The sequence below is a fragment of the Corylus avellana genome, chromosome 2 (genome assembly GCF_965113065.1).
Source record: "Corylus avellana chromosome 2, dhCorAvel1.hap1.2, whole genome shotgun sequence".
In the NCBI taxonomy this organism is placed as follows: Eukaryota; Viridiplantae; Streptophyta; class Magnoliopsida; order Fagales; family Betulaceae; genus Corylus; species Corylus avellana.
In genome coordinates, this window is record NC_142491.1 from 32,315,612 (window position 1) to 32,329,850 (window position 14,239).

At 36.2% G+C, this 14,239-nt stretch overlaps 1 protein-coding gene across 4 annotated transcripts; it reads right to left on the reverse strand.

Moving 5' to 3' along the window:
* Positions 1 to 1,215: 1,215 nt before the first annotated feature.
* On the reverse strand, positions 1,216 to 11,127 carry LOC132167839 (DNA double-strand break repair protein). 4 transcript variants are annotated; one of them, XR_009438727.2, is made up of 8 exons: positions 10,868 to 11,127; positions 10,374 to 10,539; positions 9,288 to 9,359; positions 9,118 to 9,151; positions 5,950 to 7,744; positions 4,802 to 4,889; positions 1,659 to 1,798; positions 1,216 to 1,552 (listed from the first exon to the last, which is right to left on the reverse strand). XR_009438727.2 is itself a non-coding variant. In XM_088514027.1 (7 exons), the coding sequence occupies exons 2-7, from the start codon at positions 10,466 to 10,468 to the stop codon at positions 1,824 to 1,826; spliced, it is 2,121 nt and encodes a 706-aa protein (XP_088370153.1). In that variant the 5' UTR covers positions 10,469 to 10,539; positions 10,868 to 11,127; the 3' UTR covers positions 1,772 to 1,823. The 4 variants fall into 4 exon arrangements, 2 of the variants coding, with proteins under 2 accessions (XP_088370153.1, XP_059434854.2); XR_009438726.2 differs by having other exon boundaries at positions 9,118 to 9,154; XM_088514027.1 differs by lacking the exon at positions 1,216 to 1,552 and having other exon boundaries at positions 1,772 to 1,860.
* Between the last annotated feature and the right edge of the window lie 3,112 nt (positions 11,128 to 14,239).

Here is a 14,239-nt window from a genome sequence, read left to right on the forward strand (position 1 = left end):
TAAAAAAAAAAAAAAAAAAATCTTTTGGTGTTACCTTGGTTAAAGAAATACCAAGAGAAGCAAAAGTGCTACCCTAGATTTAGGGTAGCACTTTTGTTCCCTTACATTATTTTAATATATAAAAAAAAAAATTCTATTTTCTCTAACATTTAATGGAAACAATATTTAAATGGTTCCTTCTCTCTTTCCTCTAACATTAATTTAAGGAATATTTAACTAGTGTGGGAAAATAATAAGGGAAGCTATAATAGAGTTTATTTGAAGAGTATCTTCTATTCAGTTGTTGCATAAAGGAGGGATTTTCTACCCACCAATGAGAGAAAGACACGTTGGCTTAAGCATAAAAATTGCACAAAACTTTCCTACAAGCAAAACATTGAATTATGAGCTGAGAGAGAAAGGAGAGACCCATGCTAGAGGGGATGCGGCTGAGGGGAGCCAGACCAACGCCACAAGGGAGCCAGACCCACGCCAGAGGGGAGCCAGAACCAGGCGTGGGTAGCCGCGACCCATGCCCAGGCCGAACCCAGCTGTGACCCATGCCTGGGTCTTGCCCCCCTCCGACGTTAGTCTGGCTCCCCTCAGTCGCATTCCCGTCTGCGTGGGTCTCTCTCCACCTACCCATGGTGGGTTGATTTTTTTACCAGTGATTTAATAACAATTTGGTTTTTATCCGGTGTTTCATCTTATTTTCTTAACATGTACTATGTGAGGTGTCACTATTTGAATGGGAGGACTGCTAGGTGTCTCAAAATCCTTTCCAAACGATGTGGAAAGCACTATTTTGGGAAGGAGTGGGAGACAAAGGAGAAAGAATGAGAATTTTTTAAGAAAAAAAATACTTGCCACATCATTTGGGAAGCATTTTGGAAATAATCTCTTGTAATGTCTAGCATTATCCTTTGAATGAATGGCAGAAAACCAATGTTTTCTGCCATGACCATATAAAAGCATCTCTCTTCTCTGAATAATGAAACAAAAAATAGTTTAGTTCTCTACATTTAAGGAAAGATCTAAAGCTAGTGCTCTAAGTTAAGAGAAAATTTTGACGAACAAGAAACATTGCAAATTAAGCGGTAAATTGGTAGAATACATAACAAAAATTGAAACATTAGGAACAACATTACAAATTTAATAAATTAAAGGGGTAAGTATACTTTTGCCTAACAAAATTTAATTGACAGCCAAAAATAAAAAATAAAAAATAAATAAATCTACAGAATAAGTAACTACTGTATATTTAATCAAACTCATCCTGTTAACCAATTGAAACAGTGTCAGTAATTTTCAGAATATGTACGGTTGAATAAACATATGAAAGAAATACCTATACGATTGAATTTCCCGTTTTACACAGACAGCATCCTCTCTCTTTCTTTTTTCCCTTTTTTTTTTTTTTCTCTTATATTCGAAGCTAATTACCAGACTAAACACATAAAATCTGGGCAGCTTTAGAAATACAGTGCCATCTTGAAAGTCCACAGAATTACCTCTGGATAACTTCATTTGATTTCCGATGCAGCTCATGGCCCACAAGATTTAGGAGGATGATCTGTATCAATGTGCAACACTCATCTGTTAGACTGCCATAACTGAGCTCCTTTGATACCAATGCTAATGAACAACAAATAAAATTCCTTGCTCAACAGCAAACTGACCTCAGTGTCAGAAAAGGGTGTGGGGGAAACTGGTAAGAATGCAGAAACATTCAAAAGCCTTCTGGGGTATTCTGATAGAGCACCAAAGCCTCAAAGAATGCTATCACAAGCCCATCAATTTCTTCAATCTTTCTATTCCACTGCAGTTGTAAAACAAATCAGTTATCACAAGCCCATCAATTTCTTCAATCTTTCTATTCCACTGCAGTTGTAAAACAAATCAGTTACTCATACTTTTTAAGAAGATAGATTCTAATTGTTTTTCACATGATTTCAATTTAAGACTCCACTATGTAATCTAACAAATCCTGTCTTAGAATTATGAACAAGTGCAACTAGAAACTTAGAATAACCAGTTTCAATCCTCTAATTAACTGAATGCTTGACTTGAGTAAAGCTTAATTGTCAAAATTCCAACAAGACAGTCGGATATTAAACATTGATCATATAAACACCACCATAAACAGTGATGCGATATACATCCTACGGTGTTGTTAAAAGCACACCAAGATGTGCTTAAGGCGAGAAGCACGGAGATCCAGGAGTGAAGCAATTTTTATACTTTTTGGTAAGGGCATTCACTGAGGCACGCCTCTTTTGCGCACGTCTCGGAAAATCCCAAAATGCAATATAGGGAACTTTTTTTATTTTTTTTAAGTAATAAGGAGTTTTATTAAGGAGAAAAAGCCCTAAAAATACAAGAGGGAAAGCCAAAGTTTACCCAAAGCAAACCCACCCGAGAACCCTCAAAAACAGCCACCCAACAAGACCCAAACTACCCGACCCTAACTACCCGACATTAGTCTTGCCCATCCAACTAACCACCCACCGGTGCTCTCTCTTGCTCTTAGACCTAGTCTGAGGGCCCTTTCTTCCACCTATAAACCATTCTATTTCTTCTTTCAGAGACACCAAATTCCGGTCCTCCTCCTCAGTGGACAACACCTCACGAGCTTCCTTCCTTGCTTGACGCCAAGACTCCTCCATGTCCTTCAATAGCGTCAAATGCTTAACATCATCCTTAATCGCTTCCCACAAAGACTCAAGCAACCATTTTTGTGATTTGGTCAAACCAAAATCAATTATGGTGTTTGAGGAGAACGTATACGGGGAAAGAGGGTCAGAAACCTCCTCAGCCTCGGCCACTAACACACCTGCGGAAAGAGGGTCAGAGAGAGGGTCACCGGCATGGACTGATACCGGTATGATCAGGAGACTCTGACTTAAAATCCGAAGCTATGTCCCCCTGCATAGCTGTCATGACCCCCAACTCCAAGTGCAACAGAAACTCATTGCTGCCCAAAGGATTGCCATGCACCGACAGCCCAGGAGAACTCGCAGCCGGCAAAGGATCCGACAGATCCGAGCCAGAAGCACTAGAAAAACCCAGATCCGAAATAGAATCCGGAACCGACCCATGAACCAACCCAAGAACCGAACCCGCGTGACCCATCAGCGCAGCCCTGTTCTGCAACCCATTGGGCTTCAATTCCAACCCAGCAATCAGCCCAACTAAAGCCTAATCCACCTCTTTGCGAAAAAAACCCTAATTGAAGCTTCACCCACTCATTCGTCTTTAATGAGTCTGCCGCCACCAAAGACAAAGACGCCGGCGAAGGAACAACCAAGAGCTCCTTCGACGAAATCTGCTCGGCCTCCATAGCGTAGCAGTCCACAGCAGATTGTGGCTCCACTCCGCCTCGAAGCATTCCGACACCGGGAACACATCGAGAAAGCACAAAGACAAACGCTTCACCCCACCCACCGTCAATCGCAGCACGTTCACGAAGGACCGTCCATAACGAGACCTAGAAGAAGTAGACTCTACTACCTGCTTCCCCGGCAGAGAAGGATACTCGTCAGCAGTAGGACTGATCTGTCCACCTTGAAACTCCAGCATCCTTCTCATCTCACTCACGAAACGGCGCCAACTCCACCCCTTTCTGCCCTTTGGGAGCCAGATCGTACCTTTCCGACCACCATCGGCTTCAACAGCCACCTCTAAAAATCTGCCTGCCTTGTTGCAACCCTCGCGAACCAAAAGTCTATTCTCATCCTCATGGAAGCCCGAGACAAAACATTCCTTCACCTAAGACTGAAAAGCCTCTTCCACGTTAGCCACCAACCAAACTGAACTCTGCAGACCCACTCTAATGAGCCCTACGAAATCCTTCCTCCTTTCCTCTAACCGAAGATCAGTGGACCCTTCCCTCGCCATGAAACAGAAGGCTTTGGCTTCGACTGAGAACCGCCTTTCCATAGCTAACCCAACCTATGTTTGCCTCAGCAAGCAGCGCAAAACGTGCCACCGCTAGGGTGGAAGAAGGGAGAAAAAGGAAAACCTAGGAGAGAGAAGAGAGTGTTTTTAGGAGAGAGAAGAAAGCAACGCGCACTTTCAACTTCAATTTCTTTTCAATCTTTTTTTGAAAGATATATGAATCAATTGAAAGTAACTATGGATCATAAAGCAATTGAAATAAATTAATGATTTGTTATACAAACATTATTCTTATGTGTGCTACACTGCATATAAATATATTCTCATTATATATCAAAACCTAAAAGATAAGATCTAGAAAAAGAAACGAAAGGTGAATGGACCATAGACAATCTGGAGAATTTAGTACACCATTCGCTCTCCGTTCTCTGCTCTTTTACACTTATTCATTCTTCTTCTATGCCACTCTCTCTCCTCTACTTCTCCTTTCTTCTTCTTCTGTTACAATTATTTATTATTCTCTCTCTCTCTCTCTCCTGTGCTTATACTGCTCCAATCTCTCTTCTTCTTTTTTTCTTTTTTTTCTTTTTGTCATTCCTCTGCTTGTACCACTTATATTCAGCTTCTTTGACTCTTTGACATCATCTGCTCCTCCCCAAGTCCATTTTTTTTCTAGGAAATTATTCTTTTAATCCTTTTTGAGAGAATATATTACTATTTTGAGTTTTGAACATTTTCATTATATCTTACGAATCTTTTCTTAGAATTTCTTATGCAAACATGTAGGCTTTACTTTAATCAGGTACGTGATTGGGCTTTGTGCTTTGCACCTAGGCTCCAAGAGGCCTTTGCACTTACATGTGCCTAATACTTTTAACAACACTGATCCTACATTAAGCAGATCTAAATGGAGAAACAACAATACCTCTTAGGAAGGAAAGGTAGCTCTTCAACTACTTGAACAACTGAACCTCCATCACACTTCTCAAATGAAGTTGGCTCTTCTTCTGCCACTGTAAATGCAAATGGGAAGCATCATCAAATATTTAGCTTTCGATTATATGCAAAAAGGGAAAAGAGAACAACAACATCAGGTCATTTGAAACGATGCAAGATCTAGTGAGTCAGCGACCATTTCAGCCTTTCTTCTGAAATATCAGGAGAGGATTGGTTTTAAATCTGTAACGGAGTGTAAATGGAATAGAGAATTACAAAAGAGACTCAGCATCTATGACTGGCCCTCATTATTAATTGATATACATATATGTGTGTGTGTGTGTGTGTGTGTGTGTGTATATATATATAACTAGTACAGGAACACTTCATAGGCCTCTCTCCTTCTAGAATAGGGACACTTGTCCCTCTTTTTTCTTACAAAATCCATACATAAAAATACCATTCAACGCCATAAACTTTTGAACATTTATGCCAATCCACTTCTTTTATTTTTACAATTAATTTCATTATCATTAATTAAGCTCAAAGGGGCACAACCCTCGTATACAGGATACAAGAGAATCCCTAATCTGAAGAAAAAAGAACAAAAATTCAAATCCACTTCCGATATATACATAACTACAGTGAAATCCTTATATTGTCTGACATCTATTATAGTACTTCTTAACTTTTGACATTTTTCAGATCTCCTTGTCCATGTAAAAGTACACCACTGAGATTACTTAACTTGAGAAATCATTCTTAAAGTTTCAGCAATTGGAAACATGAAATCCTATTTGCCTTAACAGATAAGTTTACAGTTGCTGGTAAGTACCAATCGTGTTTAAAATCTGAATTATATCATATACACAGCAACCTTTTTTTCGTGTACTTTTTATTTGGCAATTCTTGGAATAACAATCACAGCAGGATTGTCACAATTTTGTATTCAAATGCAAGCAGATTTTATAAAGGAAAAATAATGTTTTACATGTAACTGCAAGATGAACATATATAAATAACAATAGTAAAAAAAAAAAAAAAAATCCAAGAAGAAAATTCATGCCCCCATATAAGATTGTTTTAGTATAGAGTTTAGTTGGAAAAAACAGGAAAAAAAAATGGTACTTCCAATACCTTGAGAATCTTCTTCAACTGAATTGTCACCTCTTAGATACAAACTCTCTCTCCAGTCCAAATCTAAGCCTTCTCTTTTTGCAAACTCCTCCAGCAAATGACCAATGAGATTGTAGGCAACCACACTTGTTTCATCACAAACTTCTTGGATGGCAAGGTATTGGTTCTTACTCGTGCTTTGCTCGTCATTGACAGCTTTTCGCTCCCCACATGAAAAGTTTGAAGAAATGAAAGGTGGAGAGTTTGCTGGATCTACTCCAGAATTGCATTCAGGTTCACATCTCTCGATCCTTCTGTTTGCTGAAACAGGTGAGGGAAAATTATTTCCATTTGTTTTAGGCATGTTGGATTCACTAATACCTTCAACTTTGATTTGGCTCATATCCATGTGTACCATGCTGCTAAAAGATCTCGACTCGCAGAATGGAGAGGAAGTGATACCATGACAAGTGACGGAATCCATTTTCGCAAAATGCTTAGGTTCAAGGCCCCCAACAAAATCACTGTCTAAACTTTTTTGGGGAGTAAGGAGAGAGGAAAAGCCATTCTCCTTAGTTGTAGTGGTAGGTGGCTTAAAATCGAATGGTATTGACTCCCCAGTACTTTCTACTTGGTAATCTGAATCAATAGAGTGAGACCTACAACTCTGAGAGCTTCTACCTTCCTGAAGCCAACCATCATCATCACCATCATCACCACCATTGTCACTTTCTTCTAATTCCTCCATATATGCATCAGCAAAATCTTGATCAAAGTCATGGTCAGGCAGAAAATCCAAAACAATCTGCTTTGTGTGAGCACTCACAGTCAATATGCATTCTACTACTTCTTCAACTTCCTCCTTTTTGAAGCATCCAAGCGGTGTACTTCGAGAGTTACTATTGATAAAAGCAAGAGCTTCCAATAGAGACTTGGGAATGGCATCCATTTCACTGCACTCAAAGAGATATTCATATAACATTTTCCTAATTCCAGCTCGTAAAGACCGATTTGATACTTTAGCATTTGAATCTAATAGAAGCTGCAAGTTTTTCAGCTCTGGTAACCTAATCTTCTTTTCTAGTGACCAAATAGCCTTTGCTATCTCATTCTGCAGGTTTTTTATTTCTGAAGAGAATGGATAAAACTCTGTTACAGAGGAATTTTGAAAACCTGGAGTTAGCTTTAGCAATAAGCCTGGTATTGCCATTGCTTTGGCTAGTGGCTCTTGTAATTCATCCCCTTCAGCAAGTTCCGAAAGCATCTCTTCGCTAGATTTCCTTAGTTTTTTGATTAAATAATCTCGACCCCATCCATGTCTATGGGGAACTAATTGAGGCTTGCCTGCTTGGGCACCTTTAAGTTTCCTGTACATTGCAAACAGGGCCGCACAAGGCAAGTTCTGTAGTTCGCACAGGACCTTAGTTACAGCAGCATGATGAGATTGGGATCGGGGAGTCAAAAAGGGCACACATTTTGCTCGAAAATTTTGTGGGTCAAAGAGAAGCTGAGATAGCTCTCTACAAATTTCCATTTGAGGATGATTGTGATTCCGGCTTCCAAGAACTTTTGGAAGATGATCTCTAATTACTTTCTTCATCCTCCAACGAGTTTTCTCAAACTTTGAAGAGCCTCCAGTAAGAACCATAGCAAGAAGGTATAGCCCCTTATTGGTCAAATCGTCAAGGCATGACATAATTGTTCTTGTTATATTGTGTGTGCCAAACAATTTCATTTCATCTTGCATAACATTTCCTTCAGCATTACATGCTCCAAAGGCTTCTTCAACACACGCTTTTATGGTCTCATAGAACATCTGACAATAGAAGATTAAGAAAATTGTGAGTGTATGTTGAGGGAAAAATTGCATATCCAACTGCAAACAAAATAACACTGCAGAGCTAGCAGGGAGTACAAAGAGATACCATCATACCCCACAAGGTCCTAAAGATTCATAGAATACATCCGGACTTTAATAATTATTTAGGGGAACCAAAGCTATGTTGTCTCAGAGGAGAGCGGGTGGGTGTGTGGGTGTGAGAGAGAGAGAGAGAGAGCATCTTCATGTCTTCTTTTAGGACACTTTTATCCTCTACCTATTTTCATAGCACCTTGATGCAACCAAGACATACATTGGTACAGGAGGTGTGCCAAATCACATATTTATATCAAATGCAATAGTGGAAGATATTGAACCCAAAAACAAGAGCAGTATGATTCTCTTGTACATTTTATGTAGTTATATTATGATGTCCATGTTGCAACAATGCTAGCCTTTTCTTGACACTGCACACTTCTGCATCAAAAATCATCAATTCATGCTAGAAGGGGACACTGAGGTTAGTGTGACTTTCAAGAAGCTGCCAGAATTAAGATGAGCCATTAGATATGCTCAGTATTTTTTTTTTTTTTTTGATAGGTAATAAGGAGTTTTATTGAAAAAGAAGATACGCTCAGTATTAATTATTTGAGTTTGAAAAAGGTAACTTCACTCACCTTCTTAGTTTTTTTCATAAGTATTTACACTACATCGAAACAGACTGATGTCAGTAACTTTTCTACTTCTAATTTGATTGTACTATAATATCTGTTACACCAAATAATTGGGAAGTTACATCCATGGGTGGAGAGAAGGAGTATGGGGTGAGAATGAGGACACTTTTATTCAAAGAATTTAGAAGGGAAGGCCTCTTTAACTTGAAATTACAAGCCAAGTCAAACAAAAGTAAGAAATCCATGTTAATCTTGAAACCCTATCATACTCAATAGTCTTTACATAGACTACTGCATTAACACAATGATCAAAGCAACTCCCAACTGAACAAAACTGAAATCAAGCATATAGAAACCTTCCATAAGCATATTGTTTCTGCCAGTGTACTTGGGTTATGCCCCCTTGAAGTTTTTTAATACATACTTATCACTACCAAAAAAAAAAATATCCATAAGCTTACAAACAAAAAGTATAATGAAGAACCATATTGTTAAACTAGCTCAACAATTGAAGTAAAACAAATGGTATTAACAGACATTTGCCTTCAAATCAAGATGCAACAATATACAAAGATTAGATACCATCATCCTTCTAATCCAACAATATTGTGTTGCTCAACATACATAGTTTATTCATCTATGAATAAACCAATAAATGATTATATTATAGCAACAATTTTGACATAGAAAACTTACATCATCATCCCTAAGCAAAGACTCGGGTAAAGACCTGCTGAGACAATACCAAAGCCATTTATTACAATGACGTAAAATTGGGCTTCAACCCAAAAAGAAACAAAACATATGCAAAAAAAATAAATAAACAAACAAAGAACTATTAACATAAAAGAAATTCTCCCACTTACCTATAATTCAAAAACTTGGGTCCTTCAAACTGCTTCCGTTTAGATTTGGATACAGGAAGCCCCAATAACCATCTGCATCAATTTCACATGATAAATTTGCCCTGATTAGCTCGTTTGTGAACTATCTTATTCGAAAGAAGGATAACATTATGCACAAACTACAGTGAGAGCAGTAGGATAATCAATTCTAGAAACAATGATAGATAATGTACTATGACCTCTCATCCCTGCCTTTTGCAAGGTTCGCTCAAATAATTAGAATATATACTCCACAATCCGAACAACGTCCACTTCTGAATAAATAAAACACCGAATCTAAACACCATAAGCCAAAGATAACCAAGTGCTCATCAACTGACACCCAACATTTCTTTCTTTTGTTAGCACACTTAAGCCAAGTGAAGCAGGTTAAAAGTGCTTTAGAGCAGTCCAGGAAAAGTTTCTTCAACTAGACGCAGCTTAAATCCCAACAGGAACACATTTTTTCCTACATTTGTTGTCTAGTATTAAATAAAACTAATCAGTAACTTCTAATGCGAGGAAACATAAAATAAGACTTATCTGTAACGGAAATATCCTACAAAGGTCCCTATGATGCTCCACATGACAGGACAAAATTACCAGTCATAACAAGTCTCTAATAGCCTGCCTATCAGCAAGAATCTCTTCAAATCTATACATAACGATTCTATCTACAAACGAAGGCATATTCCTTATGTAAAAGTTGTAAAGGTTTGAACTACCATCATATACCATCACTTTATCCAAGACGCAACAACACCCAGTTTGCAGTATCCCATTATGTGTAGCAGGGCAGTCCCAACATTTACACATAAATCCACATTCAAGCAATTCCAATGCTTACATTTTTTTTATGGAAAAAAAAAAAAAAAAAAAAAAAAAAACCTTCTCAATAGTTTTTTTTTTTTATGTCTGGGAACCTCTTCAAGGCAAAAAAAAACCTTCTCAACATTGACAAACACAAAATAGAAAAAGCAAAGCAAAACTTTGATAACACATTCGCATATAAGGAAAAAAGAAATTTGAAGGCGAAAAAGATTAAGAAAACAAAAAGAAGAAGCTTACCTTCTTTTGAGTATAATCTGCTTCTCTTGGTGCTTAATTTGTGACAAAATCGACTCGCAATCCGTTTGGTAAAACTCCGTATTCGCCATATGCATTATCGATTCCCAAAACCACCTACTCCCAAAACCACCGCTTTTGTCGGTGTGATTTCACTTTCAATTTTTTTCTGTAACATGATTAAAGAAAAAGAAATTAATATTACAAAGCAACGTAGAAGAAAAATAACCGCTCGAGAAATCAATTCCTATTCTCTCCTACGTATACAAGCCTCAGGATCAAATAAGAAATTAAAATAATCAACATCCAACCACCTCTTAATACTAATTTAGATATTAATTATATCAACAAAAACAGAGTCGCTTTGATAGCCTAATTCATCTGCGTGCTCAGTCAACCAAACTTCATTGACAAACACCATTAATAACCCCGAGAGTTGTTCCACAATATCACGTAACTTTGACGCAATAAATATAACAAAGAGAGACAAATAAAACCTGTGCGTTTCGTCGTCAGTGGGAGAGAGGGAAGATGGATTTTGACACTGGGTTGGGGTTTTGAAATTTAGGGATTTTAACGGTGGGTAGCTCGTCGCCGGAGACGTGGGTCGCTCGTCTTCAGCGGTGCTTGCGTTTGTGGTCTCCGGTGGCCGGCCGTCGGTGAGGGGAGAGGGAAGAGGAAAGAGAGAGATTTCCTCTCCTGAAAACGTTGGAAGAGAGCGTTTTTAACTTGGGAAGAGTCACGACTCACGCGTGCGTTTTCTAATCTAAACAAAATTCACGTAAATGGGGGGTTTGGTGTTAAATGAATGGGGTTTTGGTGACAGAAATGCTTTTATATATATATATATATTAGGGTCAAATAGAAAAGATATGAAAAAAAATATGAAAAAATATAAAAAAGCTCTCCAAACTATCAGTTGTTTTCGATTTAGCCCCGTAATGTTCCAAAAGTGATAAAGTAACCCCCAAACTACCAAACTATTACATTTTGGCCACTTTGTTAGTCAAAACCATCAGTTTGGACAAAAACTGCAAAACGACCTCATTTTGTTACAGGCAAGTTACTACAATGTCCTTTTATGAAAAAAAAATTGTGAAAACTATAAAAAAGCCCCACAAACTACCAATTGTTTTCATTTTAGCCCCCCTAATGTTCAGAAAGTGATAAAGTAGCCTCTAAACTACCAAACGGTTGCAATTTGACTACTCCATTAGTCATTACCGTCAAATATGATGAAAAATTTAAAATTATATCGTTGGTACAAAAAAAAATTCTTAAGAAACAAACTAAAGATTATCAATTCACAATTGCTAAAAATTTATATATAAAAGCACAAAGATCCATTCATCTTGAATATCTCATACCTTAAATCATAGTTCAGAATCACATATATTTCCAATAAACTGACCAAATAAACTTGTGCAACCGTCAACTTCTATAGAAAAATGTTTTGAAATGTTGTTACCGTAGAAAGAGAAGGTGAATTTAGAGTGAGAGAGCCTTGCCTGGTTTAGGGTGAGAGAGATAAATGTGAGTTAATAAAACAAAAGGTCAAAAGGAATTAATTAAGGAAAAATTGTGTTTTAATAAAGGGAGAGATATTAATGCATTAAGACACTTAATTTATTAAAAAAAAATCGTGATTTAGGGTAAGAGAGATAAACGTGAGTTAATAAAAAGAAAGGTCAAAATGAATTAATTAAGGAAAAATCGTACACTTAATTCATTAAGAAAAATAGAAAAAGGAAAAACCCTTTCAATATTTGTAAAGTTCAACTATTAAAAATTATGAGTAAAACAAATTTAAAATTAAAAAATAAAATAAAAAGGAGGACACATGAGTTAATAAAAAGAAAGGTCAAAATGAATTAATTAAGAAAAAATCGTACACTTAATTCATTAAAGAAATAGAAAAATGAAAAACCCTTTCAATATTTGCACGGTTCAATTATTAAAAATTATAAGTAAAAAAATTTAAAATTTAAAGAAAATATTGTTGGTGCAAAAAATAAAATAAAAGGTTATAATTTCATTTATATTATTTGTTTCCTTATTTAATTCGAACATTAATAATACTTAATTTATTGAATAATTTATGTATGAAAAACTCTTGAAATATAATCAACACAATTAATTATGCTAATTAATGACCGGAGGTAAAAATTAAAAAAAAAAAAGGGTTCAGATATTAAAAACATGAACACGTGTTACAATTCTAAGCACTCTCAGATATTAAAAAAATGGACGCGTATCGCAATTCTAAGTACTCTTTACGTCAAAACTCTGCTTTATATATATATATATATGTGTGTGTGTGTGTGTGTGTGTGTGTGTGTGATTAGAGAGGATCCAGTTCCCATAATAAAAAGGTGAGGGTGGAAATATCAACCCACTCTCGGATGGAGTGGTGAAATTAGGGCGACCCCCCATCCCTCCAAATCCGAACTCTACCCTTTCATTTGGAGCTTTGTTAAGATGGAAAATTTCCAAACAAGGTTTTCTTTCAAAATTCCACTCAATTTTTTAATTGACACATGTCGTGAGAATTACATACATTTTAACAGACTTGATTTAAGGAACTTATTTCGACCAAAATTGAAAGAAAAATTGATCGACTCTTCCATTTGGATGGAAAGGACAACCCCCTCCATTTGGAATTAGGATCCTTTCCAGTTCAAATGAACTGAAAAATATTCAGTTAGTTATAATATATGGGTATTTTTGTTCTTTCAAAAGTGAAAAGATAAAAATACCCATCTACTATAACTAATGAAATATTTTCTGGTTCAAATAAACTGGAGATGATCCTCTTCCCTTTATTTGGTGGGGTGGGTGGGCCACTTCATCCCCAACTCACCATTATGGAGAGAGGGGATCCGGATCCCCTGAAATTCTTAGGGAATTCTACTTTCTGAAATTTCAAATTCAGGCCATCAATTTTCATCCAAGAGTCATTATTCTGCCACGTGTCCCACTACTAATAAAATAATAATAAATTTGTAATGATATTAATGATATTAATAATCATCATTATTTTATTATTTTATTAATAATGGGATACGTAGCAGGATAATAACTCTTAGATAAAATAAATGGTTTATATTTGAAATTTTAGAAACTGAAATTCTCCTAGAAATTTCAGGGGATCTGAATCCGGAGAGAAGAGAGGTGAAGGAGACCCCAACCATCTGCCATTTCTCCAACATGTTTTTATAATTTTTTTTTTTTTTAGAGATTTAATTGGATTTTTTGCATGAATTATGTCAGAAAATTGACGGAGAAATGGATAGAATGGAAATTTGGATAAAACATGTAGATTTGAATGCAAAAATAAATAAGAGAAATGATATAATTCATTTTATTTTTAACTATATCTATAATAAATTGATGAAGATACTATTGAATTTGTATGGGGTTCACATAAATTCACAAATTTAACGGTTAATATATTGAATTTGTAGGATGAGATAGGAATTTGACATCAACATAAAACCCAGGGCAATAATTTAATGTTTTTCATTAATTAAAGTAGAAATTGCTAGATTGGATCTTTTGGTTTGATTTTATAACAAATAAATCCCAACAGTTTCAAAATGAGCTTATAAATCTACGTGGCATGCCTATTTAACAATATGAGCTGTCCATATCAATTCCGGATAATTTTCTGACAAAATCCTCGTAAAATTACAAATTCGGACTCAAATAAAAATTAAAAAAAAAAAAAAAACACCTTGGTTTGAAGATGGCCGACCACCCTGTTAAGCTAAACAATTTATTTTTAATAAGATTTTTCTTTTGTTTATATTTTTATTTGAGGGTAAATTTGTAATTTTATAAAGACTGTCAGAAAATTATCCAAAATTTAT

Coding starts and splice junctions, on each gene's coding strand:
- LOC132167839 (XM_059578871.2), bottom strand. CDS start 10,468: ATGCATATGGCGAATACGGAGTTTTACCAAACGGATTGCGAGTCGATT. Junction 7,745..9,117: donor CTTTGCTTAGGGATGATGAT/GTAAGTTTTCTA, acceptor TTCTATTGTCAG/ATGTTCTATGAGACCATAAA. Junction 4,890..5,949: donor AGTTGAAGAAGATTCTCAAG/GTATTGGAAGTA, acceptor TTGCATTTACAG/TGGCAGAAGAAGAGCCAACT.